Below are 16754 nucleotides of genomic sequence, written 5' to 3' on the forward strand. Positions count from 1 at the left end.
ATTGTAATTAAATCAAAATGAGTGTAATCAAAGATTAAATGTTCATAATACCAAGCTTATGAGGTATACTGAATATTGTTGGTAATTTAAAGTCATTTAATGATTTGATGTAAGAGCTTATTTGAATCAAATCAATTAAATGAAGTTTTATTTGAAGAACATGTTTTGAATAAAATATTTTTTGTCAACTTGGATAATAGAGTTTATTAGTATCTAAATTACCAACCTAGATAGAACATAATCATATTCATTTGCATCTTTCAACATAATACATGTATGAGAATCAGAATCGGAAATGTATTTCTTTTACTAAATTTTGTTAACAATCTTGTTTATTTATGAAGTTTAAATCTAGTATATACACAATCCCCCATTTTAATATTATTTGTATATTGTGTGAAAATACGGCAAGATAAGAAGTCATGTATTCCTGTGGACCGACCCTGCTTACTCTATACTATCTTTAGTATAAGATATAGCAGTGATTTGAGCTTTAATAATATTATTTTATCCTATTATTTGTTGGTTTGACAGCCAAACAAATTGGCGCCGTTGCCGGGGATACGGTAGTACTAATTGTTTATGCCAAGATCTTTTCGCACATGTACACCTTTACCAGTTGATTTGGAGATAGAGAAATCTGCTAAACAAAGAAGGAAGCAAGACAGACTTTTAAAGAAACAACAACAATCCGGAGCTTCTTCATCAAATCCATCAACCCCATCTTCACCTTTACCCGAATCTGAAACCTTTATTCCTACTCCTACCATGGGAGACAACCATGGCTAAAATCCTCCATGTCCACCACCTGAACAAACCTTTAGACAATGGGTCACTCAAGATGTCACCCAACAACCTTTGTGCATAAATTACCCTGCATCAATCAAATTTGAACTCAAGTCTGGACTCATCCATTTGTTACCCTCATTGCGTGGTCTTGAGAATGAAGACCCACATAAATTCCTTAAGGAATTTCATGTTGTTTGTGTGGGTATGAAGCTGCATGAAGTTACAGAAGATTAAATCAAGTTAAGGGCATTCCCCTTTGCTTTACAAGATTCAACCAATGAGTGGTTATATGACTTACCACCAGGGTCAGTCACAACATGGAATGAATTTGCAAGGATGTTTCTGGATAAATATTTTCCAGAAATGAGAGCTTCAGCTTTACACAAAGAGATAATTGATATCAAGCAACAAAAGAGAGAAGCCTTGCATACTTATTGGGAACTTTTCAAGAAATTGTGCTCAAGATGTCCACAACATGGGATTACAGAATATCAGTTGTTGCAGTATTTTTGTGAATGAATGTCATCTTAGGATAGGAGATTACTCAATGCATCAAGTGGTGGATCTATAGCTGATAAGACTCCAACAGAAATCGGAGTTCTTATCAAGAACATGGCAGAAGAGTCCAAGCATACAGTCCAAGAAGAAGAATGGTACAGTGATGCACTAAGAGGAGTGAAAGAAATTTCTACCCTGAAAATTGAAAGTCAACTTTCTGAGTTGACTAAGGTAGTGATGATGCTTGCAAAAGACAAGGGTGTACAACCACCAATAGTTAGACCTTGTGGTATTTGTACACAAGGTGGACACCCTACTGATACGTGTCCCGTGTTACAAGAATATGTAGAGCCAGTTCAAGCTATGGGATTTTCAAGTCAACAACAAGGAAACTTCCAGCCAAGAAGCAATCCGAATTGGCATCAACCTAATGCCAATTTTTAGCCAAGACCACCACCTTATCAACCAAGACCCCCATTTCAAAATCAAATGCATCACCAACAAAGTTATCAACCACATTTCCAGCGAACTCAACCTCCTCATCAATCTCAATTCCAACCTCAAAACATGCATCAAGGAAGTAGTTCAAGCGGATCGGAATGTCTTTGGAAGACATTGTTAAAATTTTAGCCACAAGTACTCAAACATTTCAAAATGAAACCAAGGCGAGTATTAAGAATCTGGAGCAACAAATGACTCAACTCACCACTTCTGTGAGTAAATTGGAGTCACAAGGCAAACTACCCGTGCAAACCGAGAAGAATTCAAAACATAGTGCATGTGCCATCACTTTGAGGAATGACAAAGAATATGAAGGTCCTAAGATGGTTGAAGAAGAAGAAAAGATGGAGCTAGAGAAAGAATAAGAGAAGTCAAAAACACCTTCCAAGCAAGTTCCTATTGAAGAAAAAGTCACTCCTCCTCCATTTCCCTCAAGATGAAGCAAGTCAAAGCGTAAAAGGGAAGACAATGAAATCATGGAGATGTTCAAGAAGGTTGAGGTAAATATTCCTCTTATTGGTGCCATCAAACAAGTCCCTAGGTATGCTAAATTCCTTAAGGAATTATGTACATCCAAGAAAAAGTTGAAAGGGAATGAAACTGTTAAAGTAGGAGAAAATGTGTCTGCAGTGTTACAAAAAAGACTACCTCAAAAATGTAAGGATCCAAGTGTTTTCACGATTCCTTGCAAATTAGGTAATCTTCATGTTCCACGGGCTATGCTAGACCTTGGAGCTTCTACCAATGTTTTGCCATATTCCATTTTTAAAACTTTAAATATTGGCACATTGAAGAAGACCGGGGTAATCATTCAATTGGCTGATAGATCTTTAGTACATCCCAAAGGTGTGCTAAAAGATGTGTTAGTCCAAGTGAATGAATTAGTGTTTCCAGCAGATTTTTATGTCTTAGATATGGGAGATGATGACTCTCCAAGTTCAAGTTCCATACTTTTAAGTAGACCTTTCCTTAAAACTTCTAAAACAAAAATTGATGTCTACAACGAAACTTTAAGTATGGAATTTGATGGTGAAGTTATCAACTTCAATGTTCATGAAGCAAAAAAGGTTCCTTCTGATGTTCAATCTGTTAATCTTGTGAATATGATCCAGCCATTGGTTGAAAAGAGCTTAAACTTGATTAACCATGATTTTTATGGAGTTAGCCTTTTCACAAAAATTAGACATGCACAAAGCAAAAGAACTTGCAAAGGAGTGTGGTGTAAGCGAGGAGGTGCTGGAGATTTTGAAGTTCAATGATGATAAAAACATATGGATTGATGGAAGAGAAGTAGAATCACATACTACCAAAGCGAAATTCCTTCCACCGGTGGAACAACCACAAGATTCGGGAGCAAAAACTCCACCGGACCCTTTAAATAATATACATGGCGTCCAGGTTGATGTATTGGAGAGGCCCACATATTTAGAATGAAGCACACTCAGGGGCTAAGTCGAGCCAACGACTTAAAACAAGGGCGGCTAACCGGGAGACAACCCGAGGGTATTTTGGTCATATTTGTAAAATTTTCGTATGGACATTTTCTTTTAAGTTTTTGTGTTCCAAGGTTCTTAGAATAATTAGGGGAGTCTAAAAATATTTTTTATGAAGATTGGAAGTGAGTGAGTGCGGAAATAAGAAAAATCAAAGTGCATCTCTCAGAACATTACACGGGCCGTGTAATGCATGCCTTTGCAAAACATAACCGTGTAATGAAGCTTGATTCAGAATTTTTGGCGTTACATGGCCGTGTAACATTACTCTTGCCATTACACGGGCCGTGTAACGAGGCATGTACATAAAAAACGAGATTTCTGTAAGAATGTGCAGCTCCTTCCTTTCCTCATTCCAGTCGTGACTTCCCTTTTACTACCCTTCATCGCACACGACCGAACACACACACATACACCTAAAATCTTCGATTTTCCATGGATTTAAGCAAGCAAGGTATGATTTTTCATTCCCCTTTCTTCTTCCTTACACTCAAGCACCTTCAAAACACCATTTTAATGGTGATTTTCATATTTTTGGAAGAACCCTAGAAATTGGGGTCCGAAAATTTTGTTTTAATTTCTTCAAATTGTTTGTAGTATAAGCTTGGGGAAGCATTGTGGAAAAGATTACAAGTGAATTCAAGCACGAATTTCGTGTTTCATGCTCTAAATCGGGTATTCTCCTTCCAATTATTTGACTTTGTATTGTTAGTCAAAAAGCTTTAATCTGTGTGCTTTAACTGTCAAATTGGGTGTTAATTGTGTGTTGGTCATTTAAAGTGGTTATTCATTGTACTTAAACTCCATTCCCACCTCAAGATTCTCCTCAATAAATTGTCCCGCTCTCTTCCCAAGCATCGAGGACGATGCATATTTTTAAGCTTAGGGAGGGGTGTATCATAAATAATTAAAAAAATAATAATTAAATAAAATAAAAAAGTTGCATATTCATTCATTGCATGAGTAAAAAAAATAAAAATATAAATATAAAGAAAAATAAAAATGCAAAAATATTTTTCTTTTTCATTTAGGTTTTTAAGATCTTTTCATGAATTTTTCTTTCCTCTTTCATCTCATCTTTATAATGTCTTTAACTTTTTGTCATAATACATAGTCAAGTTCAAAGTTTTGTCTGCTTATACCCTTTATACATGTGGTGTCACTAATTTGTGAAACTTTAGAACTATTGAGAACACACTTATTTGCTATTCACTTAGTGGCGATGCATTGCGATATAATATGACAAGTATCTCCTCTTAAATAATTCGGGTCACACCAGGTGATAATCAAATGTAGGGCGTTTTGTTTTAAATACCCGTAAGTACGTTATTGTGTGAATCAGTAAGGCATAAGGAGGCGTAAAAGTTCATTTGGTTGTCTAGTTTTGTTTTTAGTTTATTTTGTTAATCGTTTGTATATATGCTTGTTTTATTTTATTTTATTTTGTAATATTTAGTTTATACAAATTGACTTTTTGTTGGATTATACATGATCTTCGCTTGATTCACAAAGATTGGTTCAAAAAAAAAAAATAATAAAAATAAATAAAAATAAAAAAATAGGATTTATGAAGCTTTTTCAATATTAGTCTTTTTGCATTATAAAGTCAAATCAATGTGTCCAAAGAATAGTTTTTAAAGTTGTTTATTATTTTCATTCTAGTTTTCTAGTCGTAAATATTATAAGTTTATCGTTATTTTAAACCAATTTGTTTTTCAAAGTCAAAAACCGCGAGATCATCAAAATAACGGATTTCAAAGTCAAATCTCAAGAAGTATTTATCATTTATACGAGTTCTTCAAAAGTCAATTTATCAAGTTATTAAAAAAAGGGAAGTTTTAGTTTATGTTTGTTTTTCATTTCTTTTGTAATATTTAAGTTGAGTCTTTGTACATATCCATGCTGCTTTCTAGTAAAAAAAAAAGAAAAAAAAAATAGAACCAAACCAAGCCTTTCCAGATTTTTCATGATGATATTTGCATAAGAAATTCGTTTGTGTTTGATTTTGTTGGCTTGTTTAGCATTAGAAGTTTATTTTGAAGCCAATAATTATGATTATATGGTTCTATTTTGTATATTTGTTGTTGTATATTTCTTTTGCGCTCCCGATATGGATATGGATTTATCTCCTATTATGGATTATCGAGAATTGACACGGATTTTGGAAGAATATATGAAGATTGTGAAACCACAAGCTATTATTGAAGAGCATGGGGAGAAAACTAAGAAGAATGGGATATGCCTTACCGACGTCGAGTGCCCTCCACCTTAAATAACGAGTGTAGATTCTTTGATAGGAGTGAGTTCACACATCTTGTGAAATGAGTGCATACACGAGTTGAGTGCTTCAGTGAGCACGCCCTATAGATTGAGATGCACCTACCTTGCCAGTAAAAGTTACTGGGAGATGCCTTATACTATGGTTCTATGCAATTAAACCAAGTGGTTGGCAAATCTTTGTGTTCCAAGTCTTCTACTGTCCCGATTTGGAATGCAGTACATTTGTATGTGTTTGGGGTATAGGTTGACAACTCTTTAATCATGATTATGTTGTCGGGATAAATAACTTAAGGCATTTTTTCTTTTTATTTCTATGTTTGCATTTATTCATTTGCATTTGCATTCATCTCCTCCAAGGTTAATTTTTGTTTTGTTTTCTTGAGGACAAGAAAAGGTTCAAGCTTGGGGAGATTTGTTAGGTGCATAAATTGCACCTTTTCATAATCTAATTTCATGTCTATTTATAGCATTGCATTGCATTGCATTTTTAGTGTAATATTCATTCATTTTGCATTTAAGGACATTATCGACGATCTATCGATATTTCATCATTTTTTGTGGATGTTTCAGGGTAATTTGAAGATTGGAGCATGCTTAGGATGGTCAAGGGAAGCTCTCAGTGAAATTTTGGAACTTTCGGAGCTAAATTGAAGAAATGAAGAAAATTGGAGATTAGCTATTTTGCAGTTCATTACACGGCCCGCGCTTTGGCAAGGCATGTGTTACACGGGCCATGTTTTGGAAGTTCTTCAGCACATCAGGATCATTACACGGCCGTGCAATGGCAAGGCATGTGTTACACGGGCCGTGTAACGTGATCTGATTGAAATTTAAATCTTTAACTTCCGATTTATCATGTTCTTCTAGCATATTAAAAGAGAACTTCGACTTGCAACTTCAAGGGGCGATTTTGGGGAGTTTATATCATCATCTAACACTTTGGAAACACTTTAATTTGCTTTTTGTAAGTTGATTTGAAGATCATACTTGTTAGATTTGTAGTTAACTTAGACATGTGTGGCTAATTTCTTTATCATTTCCGAATCTGAATTCTTAAGTATGTATTATTAGGTTGTAACTTGAACTTGATTTGTGTTTAACATCTGGTAATCTTTGATTTGATCTTATTCATGTGCTTGGTTTATTCTCTTTTTCACTTGATCAATGAATTAGGGATTTTATCAATCTAGTTAATCAAATTGTAAAATTCGTATATGTTTTATGATTTATGTTAGTAACATACACTTAATTGATTGTAATTAAATCAAAATGAGTGTAATCAAAGATTAAATGTTCATAATCCCAAGCTTATGAGGTATATTGAATATTGTTGGTAATTTAAAGTCATTTAATGATTTGATGTAAGAGCGTATTTGAATCAAATCAATTAAATGAAGTTTTATTTGAAGAACATGTTTTGAATAAAATATTTTTTGTCAACTTGGATAATAGAGTTTATTAGTATCTAAATTACCAACCTAGATAGAACATAATCATATTCATTTGCATCTTTCAACATAATACATGTATGAGAATTAGAATCGGAAATGTATTTCTTATACTAAATTTTGTTACCAATCTTGTTTAGTTGTGAAGTTTAAATCTAGTTTATACACAATCCCCCATTTTAATATTATTTGTATATTGTGTGAAAATATGGCAAGATAAGAAGTCATGTATTCCTGTGGACCGACCCTGCTTACTCTATACTATCTTTAGTATAAGATATATCAGTGATTTGAGCTTTATTAATATTATCTTATCCCATTATTTGTTGGTTTGACAACCAAACAGGGACTAAATGGACAAATGTGCAAAACATTGTAGGGCTAATATATCATTTTTCCTAAAAAATAATATAAAATCTAAACTTAAAATTCACTATATAATGAAGGTAGATACATCCACAACATGGTGATGTGAGATGTCGCCATGGTGGTGCGAGGAACACCACATCGTGTGATGTGCGATGATACGGTTCCCCCGTTGCGCCATGAGAATGCGTTGCACCCTTTCTTTTGCCTCCCCTCTAATGAATGTAAATATCACCATATTGAGAAATGGTCCCCAAAAATATCACCATATCTAACATTTATTTATTTTTTTATCTAAAAACATTTTAAGCGTAAAAGCATCACAAGGATAACTCTAAGGACCAAAATGAACCCAAAAACATTCCTTAGACTAGATCTAACACCTAGAGTCATCAAGTTAGAAACTTTATACCTCTAGAAGGTAGATCAAGATGTATAAAGCGTGGATCCAAAAGCTTTAAGCACTCCCACACTTCTCCAAGAAACTCATTCTTCTTCAATGAGCACCAAAATGCATGAAAACACTCCAAAAGCTCAAGAACCACACCAATGGACACTAGGGTTTCATTTCTAGTTCTTAAAGGGATGAAGACTGAAGATAATAGGGTTTGATGTTTAGTTAAGAAGCTTAAATATGGTCCAAGACCCTAAATTAGGGTTTGGGTCTGACTGGAGTATGCCATGCGTAATTCTGGTATGCCCATCATGCTCCAAAGAGCACCCACAACTTCCGTGCCTAGTACGCTCAACGCACTAGGCTTGGCCCTTAAACCTTCAAACTTCTGAATGCCATATTTTCTTCGTTCTAAGTCCGATTCCGATAATGCTAATATCCACAGAAAGGTAACGAGAAGCTCTACACTTCTATCAACTCACCCTTTGCCTTAAAATTTTCCGAACAAAAATCCAAAATTCCTAAAAGGTCTGAACTGCTAATTTACGGTTGCACTCTTGGGCTCCAAATAACAAACTAGACTCTTGGATCAACTAACTTACATTACCCACACCCAAATGGGTCTAAATCTCTCTTTCCTAAAGGCCCTAAGCCTTATGATAACCGATCTTCGGGTCACAACCCCAAATTAGGAAACGATTCGGAATAAGGTGTTACACGATGATGTTGCAGACAAAAAATAAAATATAATAAGAATTTATACCCACCAACATAGGACGTATTTGACATGGAGCGTTTGAGAGCTTCTAGCTTTTAATGTTTGACAAAACGTTTCATTTTGAAAAGAAAGTCTTGTTTGACAGTGTAAACTTCTAGCATTTAGTTTAAACAAAACGTTCTGAATCGAAATGCTACTTCATGCAGCGTTTAACAAAACGTTATAAGTTACAAGATATCCGCTAACAATCAATTTTACTGAACACGCCCAAAATATAAAAAGTTTATTATTCATATCCCTGCATAATATAATATCTAGGTCTCTACATAACCAAGTATTTTACATATAAGTATTTATATCATAAAATAAAAATTATATTATTTCTAGTGTAAGTACTCAAACTATGAAAGACTATTTCTGATTAAATAAAATAGTCTTCAAAAATATACATCCAAAAATAAATGCTTCCTTCTTTTAATTCTTCTCTGGAACTGAAATAAACTTCAACTGAACCTATAATATAATTTTCTATGTACCTTACAAACCATTTTTGTAATTTATTATATTAGTATCATTAACATAAATGACAATCTAAATAGTTGTGTATTAAGGCTATGTTTGACGTAGTAGCTGAAAAGTTGGTTGTTAGCTGAAAAGTTAGCTGATAAAAAATAACGTTTGGTAAAACTAGCTGAAAAGCTAGCTGAAATATATAAAATTACATAAAAGGACATGTAAGAATATGTGTTTCTATTATTAATTAAGGGGTGTATTTGAAATTTTTAAAAAAAACTCCTAAAAAGTTAGTCTAAGTAGCTTTTCAAAAAGCTAGCTTATAAACTACTTTTCAGCTTACCAAACACAACAACATAAAAAAGCTCAAAAAATAAGCTAATTTATCAGCTAGTTATGGCGCGCCAAACATAACCTAAGTGTCAAGTGCAAATATTTACTTATAACATACAGGAATAAATTACACGTAAAAGAGATATATTTCATTTGTTTTTAATTTCAAAAAGACAAAATCAACTTTAAATATAATCGAATAAACTTATTTATATCTGAATTAATCATATACTTATCTTGCAAATCATTTAATTTTGAAAAATACGTTATGAAGAAATTATATATGGGCCGGCCCAATATCATATCTGATCATATGAATTTTAGATCTAAAAAACTTACCGGAGATCGGACATTGGACATGGAGGCGTGTCGTTTTCCGGCCGCGGGTCCTCTCCGGTTCCCATTCGATCCTCTCTCTGAAAAATGGTCAATCGGAAGACCTTCAAATTTGCGATTTTGTTCTTCAGCATCTGCAGAACTGCGTCTCTTCGGGAATGGAGATAATCAGGGAACTCAGAATCGGATGTTTATACTCGGCCTGGGTTTCGTTGGGGAGTTTGTAGCTCAAGACCTCATGAATCAAGGATGGTAAATTAAGCATGATTTACAGAGTTTTTCCATTACTTTTAGTTGAAATGTTGTAATTTACTGATGATATGTGCATTCAACTGAGCAGGATTGTATCTGGAACTTGTACAAACGTTTCGAAGAAGGCGAGACTGGAGAAATTGGGATTCAACGTCCATCTTTTTGATGCTACTGAGCCTAAGTTAGTTTTCTTCTTCCTATATTCTCTTGCTTATTCATATATATATTTTTTTCAAATATAGATTCAAATCTGAAGTAAAAGAGTTCCCAAACCCAAACCATTGTCATAATCCCCTCAAACATGAAACAAATGCTATCTGTTTAATTGTCTGGTTTGAAACAATCTTTGAACCGGAGTTTATATGTTGTTCAGGCTTGAAGTGATAAACATCTTGAATCAACATACTCATCTCCTTATTTCCATACCTCCTATGAAAGATATCGGTGACCCGGTAAGTTTCATTTGTGTTGAAATCAACATTTTTACCACATGATTTGAGTAATGGTTGACTGTTTCTCTAATCTTATGCAGATGCTACAACATGCTGAACTTTTGAGAAAGAAGCTAAACAACCAACACCTTCAATGGCTGTGTTATCTTTCCACAACAAGTTTGCCTTCTTCATACTTTTTTCGAGCCTTTGATAAAAGCAAACAACAAGATGATATTGATATGTATCTTATGGAATGGTTTTGAGTTTTGACATGTAGGTGTTTATGGTGATTGTGGTGGTGCATGGGTGGATGAAAAGTAAGCTCATTTCAACACATACATACCACTTTTAATTTTTTTACTGTTACTACAAATTCTGATTTAGAATCTGAATCTCATTATTTTGTTTGTTTCAGCTATGAACCTAACCCTCAAAGTGAGTTAGCTAAACTAAGGTTAGCTGCTGAGGAAGGATGGTTAAGTTTAGGACATGATGTTGGGGTTGCATCACATATATTTCGACTTGGAGGCATCTATGGTCCTGGCAGAAGGTTAATTACTTCTGAATTCTGATAGATTTACTATTTTATAAATTCCTATTATTATTATTATTATTTAATTTATTATCTTTTGATTTAATGGGGTCTGTTTATACAGTGCTATAGATACGATTATTAAACAGGGGAGTTTATCAGATGTTCAGAGAGGAAGATCTTTGAAGAAATACACAGCACGTATTCATGTTTCTGATATCTGTAATGCTTTGAATGAAAGCATCCGCAAACCATATCCAGGGTATGGATTTTTTATTGGATTATTCATTTGTATTAATTCAACTTAAAACATGCTTATTATTGTCGTTGTCTTACTGTAAATTCAAAATTATGTTATTTTAGAAGAATTTACAACATTGTGGATGATGATCCTGCCCCACGAACACAAGTGTTTTCATTTGCTCATAAACTGATTAATGAGAAATGGGGTTCTGAAATCAAGAAAACGGATGAAAATGAATTGTTTAGTTTAAAGTTAAAGGGAGAGAAACGAGTAGTGAATACTCGAATGAAGAATGAACTTGGAGTGAGGTTGATTCATCCCAGTTATAAGTCTGGATTGCAGACCATTTGTGACCAGATGCATCATTTGTAACTATCTACTTATTTTCTTAATATTTTTGTATAGTTTTTTTTTTTAATACTATTGAGTTTCTTGTCTTTTTGTTCTTAAAAAGTTGTCATGTATAAGCAGGACTTCCCATTCAATTGTAAAAATGATTGTATAAAGCAACAAAAGCATTTTGTTAAATGTCTCTTGTACCTTTTTTTTCTAGAGTGTGATGATCTAAGTTGGACTGACTTAGTTTGCGAATAGTAATTTAAAAAATAATAATTCTATGACACAAAGCTTAGTCATGCAAATAAAATCTCTGTGTCTTCAAGAAAAAAAAGAGTTAACCTCTCAAAAAGACTTTATATTAAGTATGATAATTGTGTCGTGTTCGGGTTGGCGGGTTGTCGTGTTAAAATATACCAACCCAAACACAACTCATTTAATTATACAGGTTACGGGTTGGCGGGTTTGGAACATAAATCCATATATAACCTGTCAACCCATTTATTTATATGGGTTTACAGATTTGCGGATTTGTGGGTCAGATTTGGGTTCGTATGTTAATGAATCAGATTCCATAAATGAAATTGATAATTAAACATAAACAAATCTTTATGCAAACATATCCGAATTTTAGAAACTTAAGTCTTAAACATCCAAATGAAAATTATAAACATTTATGGAAACATGTTCAAACTAAGACATTAATACAAACATATATAAATTCAATCGCAGTTGACGACGCCATTCGATAATGATTCAATCGTTCATGTCATCGTTTTTATGGTATATTTAGATTATTTAAGGCAAATACCAAACGCGTTGCAATGCAAATCAACCCGTGGTTACCCATGGGTCAAATGGTCAATGATACTGGATATCCTATCCTAGTATAAAGTATAAAATGTATAGTGTATAATACTTAATACATTTAAAAATATATAATTTTTTTTATTAAAATTATAAACGGGTTGGCGGGTCAACCCGTATATTTTTTGAGAAACCATATATGACTAGTTTAATAAACCGGTTGACAGGTTGGCAGGTTGAAAAACACAAACCTAAACCCGTTTATTTTGTGTCGTATCGTGAGTCGTGTCGAGAATTATCAGACCTACTTTAAATAGTATAACGAAAGACGTACTCAAAGTCTTGCCTATAGTTAATTAGTTTATGTTGGATGTTATCTTTAAAAAAACATATTATTAATTGAAAAACAAAATGATTATATTATTGCATATAATGATATAACCCTTCTTTAAAAGAGAATCTAATATATAGTTAATTAGTTTATGTTGGATGTTATCTTTAAAAAAACATATTATTAATTGAAAAACAAAATGATTATATTATTGCATATAATGATATAACCCTTCTTTAAAAGAGAATCTAATATGTATGGAGAAATTTACTAAACTAACTAAAAACACTAATTATTTATCCATTTTTAGCTAAAAAAATACGAATTATCCTATATTAGCAACTAAAACCATATGTTTATTATCTTTCCAGACTCAAACAGATCTTTTTGATTGAATGGACCGGAAATATTGTTTGATATGCATAAAAAATGGCTCTTTCCCGGTAAAATATATCTTTCTCAAAAAGCTCAAAAAACATATCTTTCTAGCCGGAAAAACAGTTACGCCCCAAACTATGTCACTTTGTTTCTTGGATTATTAATTTTTTTAAATATATATTTTTTAATTTTTTTATTGGATTATTATATATTAATAAATATTATTTTTAATATATAATATTCATGTATTAATTAATATTATTTTATTGAATTATTAGTTTCTTTTACATAATTCTTTTTTATTTCTTTTTAATGGATTAATTCTTTTCATATGATTATTATATATTAAAAAAATTATATATATATATATATATATATATATATATATATATATATATATATATATATATATATATATCAATTACTTTATTGGATTATTATCTTTTTTTCATTAATTTTTTGAATTCATTTTTATTGGATTAATTCTTATTTTTTGCGACCACCGTCATTATCCTAATATATTTTTTAAAAATTCATCAATCCCACCACTATTAGACATAAACCGAGTCAAGAATAACATGTTGAGTTATAAAAGAAATTGCTAGAAAGAATATCAACGTAACATCAACTTGAAAAAAAAAAAAAAAACAACAACAACACAATCGACATTCTATTTAGATTTTTAAATGATTAGTGTGTAATTTTGATTTTGTATGATAATTTGTATGTTTTTATAATTATTCAGCAACTTCATCCATCGCGGTTAGAACATCAAGGTAATATTATCAATTTTCATCATTCAACATAGTCGATCAGATGTCCAATCAAAAAACATGGTTTCTTTCTCTGTTAGAAAACTTTCTCATACAACACTTTTCCAAATAACACTTACCAGACAAAAATTACAAAATAGGTAGAGAAACCTACGAATCAAACGTAGTTGACTATGATCAAAGCTAAAAAAACAAAAAAAAAAAAAAAAAAAAAAAAAAAAAAGACTAAAGGCCCATAGTATATAAAGTGTTAGTTTTAAGTTTAGCTCTTCAAGTAATTGGACTACTTTTTTCTCTCTCAAAGGAGCTTTCAAAGAACAAATATGTATGTTCCAATTAATTTTAATGTATTCTCGATTAGGACTAGAGTTTATATATCTATAATCTTTATTTATTTATTTATTTATTTATTATAAAAAATTAGAAAAAAAATTATGAAACCATTGGCTTCATATGAAATATACGGTGTACAATTAAACAATGCACAGCTTGTGCATCAAATGTTTGTACATCGTAGGTATCGTATGAACCTATGTTTTCGTTTTTTTATTCCGGTTTTCATTTTTTTTTTTTTACTTCTACCAAGTATATAATTGTATTATGATGGACATATGATGATTTTTTTTTCAAAAAAAGAAAAAAAGAAAAAGAAAAAAAACGGTAGGTTTCATAAGAACCTACGGTGTACAAGCAGTTAATGCACAATTTGTGCATCGACAACTTGCACACTATAGGTTTCTTGCCGAAAGAGTAGGCTTCGAGTAAAATACTCTTTGGGAAACCGTATGTTGTTGAGAGCAAACAGTAGGTATCTTAAAATCTACGGTTTTGATTTCAAAAATGAACTTTTTATACTAAAACCGAAAGAGTAGGTTTCAACCTGAAAGAGTAGTCGGATTAACAAACTTACGGTTTTAATGGCTAAAAGTGGATAACTCCTAATTTTTGGCTAAAAATATATAGGTAATTAGTGTTTTTAGCTAATTTTGTAATTTTCTCATATTAAATTGTGTCCATCCTACATCCATCATTATCAGTTTATCCTGATCATTATCGTTATTAATTTATCCTCATTAGTATCATTAGCATCAAATAGTTGGCTTTTGTATGAAATGTTTGACACGAGTAACTTGTTTTTGTGTGAGATTGTGAATCGGCGTCGCTTAGGGTGTCTGAATGGATTAATCTTTCGTTTCCATTAATTTAGAGTATGGATGATTTGTTTAATACGGCCGATAATGTCTCTTTGTCTCTCATGAAAAGGAAAGCTTTGGAAGTTATAGTCATGAAGATTATATGGGTGTTGTGGTGTTGTTACTTCTAGATTCCCGAAAAGTGTCATCTTTGAAAAAATCGTGGACTCTATTTTGATTTGTTTCAGAATATATAGGAATAAAAAAGTTAATATTGTTTGGACTTTGTGGTTGTAAAAATCGATTATGAAAGTTTTCTTGTGATTTTGTTTATTTGCTAGTTATTTTCTAGACCTTTAAAAATACGGTGACATAGAAAAAAAAAAAAAAAAAAAAAAAAGTAAAAAAGGAGTGCATGAACATGGATGGCTTTCATGCCATTATTCCTATCCCAAGTTTCTTTCCACCTTTTTCTCTTTGATAAACATGATATCTAAGGGGCTCTTTATTTTTTGTGTGAAGATCTGCGTAACCACTTTTGTCTGCGCAGATATATGCCCTCGCAGATTGTTTGTTTTTTGGAAGTGCGCAGATCAGAAAACGTCTGTGCGAGGTCTTCCTGGCGCAGACATGGGCCACTGTCTTCAAAGGTCTTGAGACCTCATTTTAACCTTAAAAAAAAAAAAAACATGGCCACCGTGCAGTTTTTTTTTTTCTTTCATTTTTTTGTTAAAAATACATTTTTAATGTTTATAACATGAAATTAAGTTTAAAAATTCAATTTATTTTAACGGCCCGCAGACGTTAAAAACAAACAGTCTTCTTATTGCAGACTGCAGACATTTGGTCCACCTCTTCTGCCGCAGAGGCTTGCAGATGTGGTCCGTAGACTGCAGACATTTTGACTTCAAAAAAACAAACAACACCTAAGTTTTACTTGACAAAAAGTTTTATTTTTTTGTATTTTATTTTTTTATTTTTTAGTCGAGTACTTCATTGTGTATATTTTGTCCAACTATTTTACTTATAAAATCGACATGATTTACAGTGAAAGATATGATTTGATTTGTTATTTTTCTATTTTTTTTTGGACTGTTCTTGACAAAAAGTTTTATTTTTTTTGTATTTTATTTTTTTTTTATTTTTTAGTCGAGTACTTCATTGTGTATATTTTGTCCAACTTTTTTACTTATAAAATCGACATGATTTACAGTGAAAGATATGATTTGATTTGTTATTTTTCTATTTTTTTTGGACTGTTCGTATACATATGAGTGAATATAACATATAAACATAACAAGTTAAATTTCAACTATTGACAACATATATGTTTGGTTTTTAAAACTTTCAAAATACAAAAGAATATTTCCTTCATATCTGAAAACATTTACAAATGATTCTAATAAATAATTATTCGTTCATATAAGACCATCCCCGAAGTTCAATGAAAATAGTTGAATCCACAATATAAAAGTTGAATGAAAAAGATTGAACAAAGTGTCAACTAAGTGAGAATATATATATATATATATATATATATATATATATATATATATATATATATATATATATATATATATATATATATATATATATATATATATATATATATATAGCCACATGTTATTTTTTGATTATTTTGAATTAATTTTTATTCTATATGTAATTTTGTGGTTTTCCTATTTTATTTAATTCAATATGGTATTTAAATTTAATAATAAATTTATATTAATTTCATTAATGGACTTTCCTTATAATTTCAAAATTTTAAAATAAAATCTCATTAAATTGCTTTGATTATTTTATCTAAATGATTTTTTAAATTTAAAAGAGAAAAAAAAAACTTTAATTTTAGTAATTCAATA

At 31.5% G+C, this 16754-nt stretch overlaps 2 protein-coding genes across 3 annotated transcripts; both read left to right on the forward strand.

The window, feature by feature from the left end:
* Window positions 1-2264: 2264 nt before the first annotated feature.
* On the forward strand, window positions 2265-3047 carry LOC145030249 (uncharacterized). The gene has a single exon (XM_078978647.1). The coding sequence runs from the start codon at window positions 2265-2267 to the stop codon at window positions 3045-3047; it is 783 nt and encodes a 260-aa protein (XP_078834773.1).
* A 6603-nt stretch (window positions 3048-9650) lies between these two features.
* LOC145032083 (NAD(P)-binding Rossmann-fold superfamily protein) lies at window positions 9651-11659 on the forward strand. 2 transcript variants are annotated; one of them, XM_078980758.1, is made up of 8 exons: window positions 9651-9921; window positions 10010-10102; window positions 10295-10373; window positions 10454-10532; window positions 10633-10672; window positions 10771-10905; window positions 11012-11149; window positions 11251-11659. In XM_078980758.1, the coding sequence occupies exons 1-8, from the start codon at window positions 9692-9694 to the stop codon at window positions 11501-11503; spliced, it is 1047 nt and encodes a 348-aa protein (XP_078836884.1). In that variant the 5' UTR covers window positions 9651-9691; the 3' UTR covers window positions 11504-11659. The 2 variants fall into 2 exon arrangements, with proteins under 2 accessions (XP_078836884.1, XP_078836885.1); XM_078980759.1 differs by having other exon boundaries at window positions 11254-11659.
* Window positions 11660-16754: the final 5095 nt, after the last annotated feature.

Source organism: Lactuca saligna, chromosome 2, assembly GCF_052625555.1.
Source record: "Lactuca saligna cultivar CGN05327 chromosome 2, ASM5262555v1, whole genome shotgun sequence".
In the NCBI taxonomy this organism is placed as follows: Eukaryota; Viridiplantae; Streptophyta; class Magnoliopsida; order Asterales; family Asteraceae; genus Lactuca; species Lactuca saligna.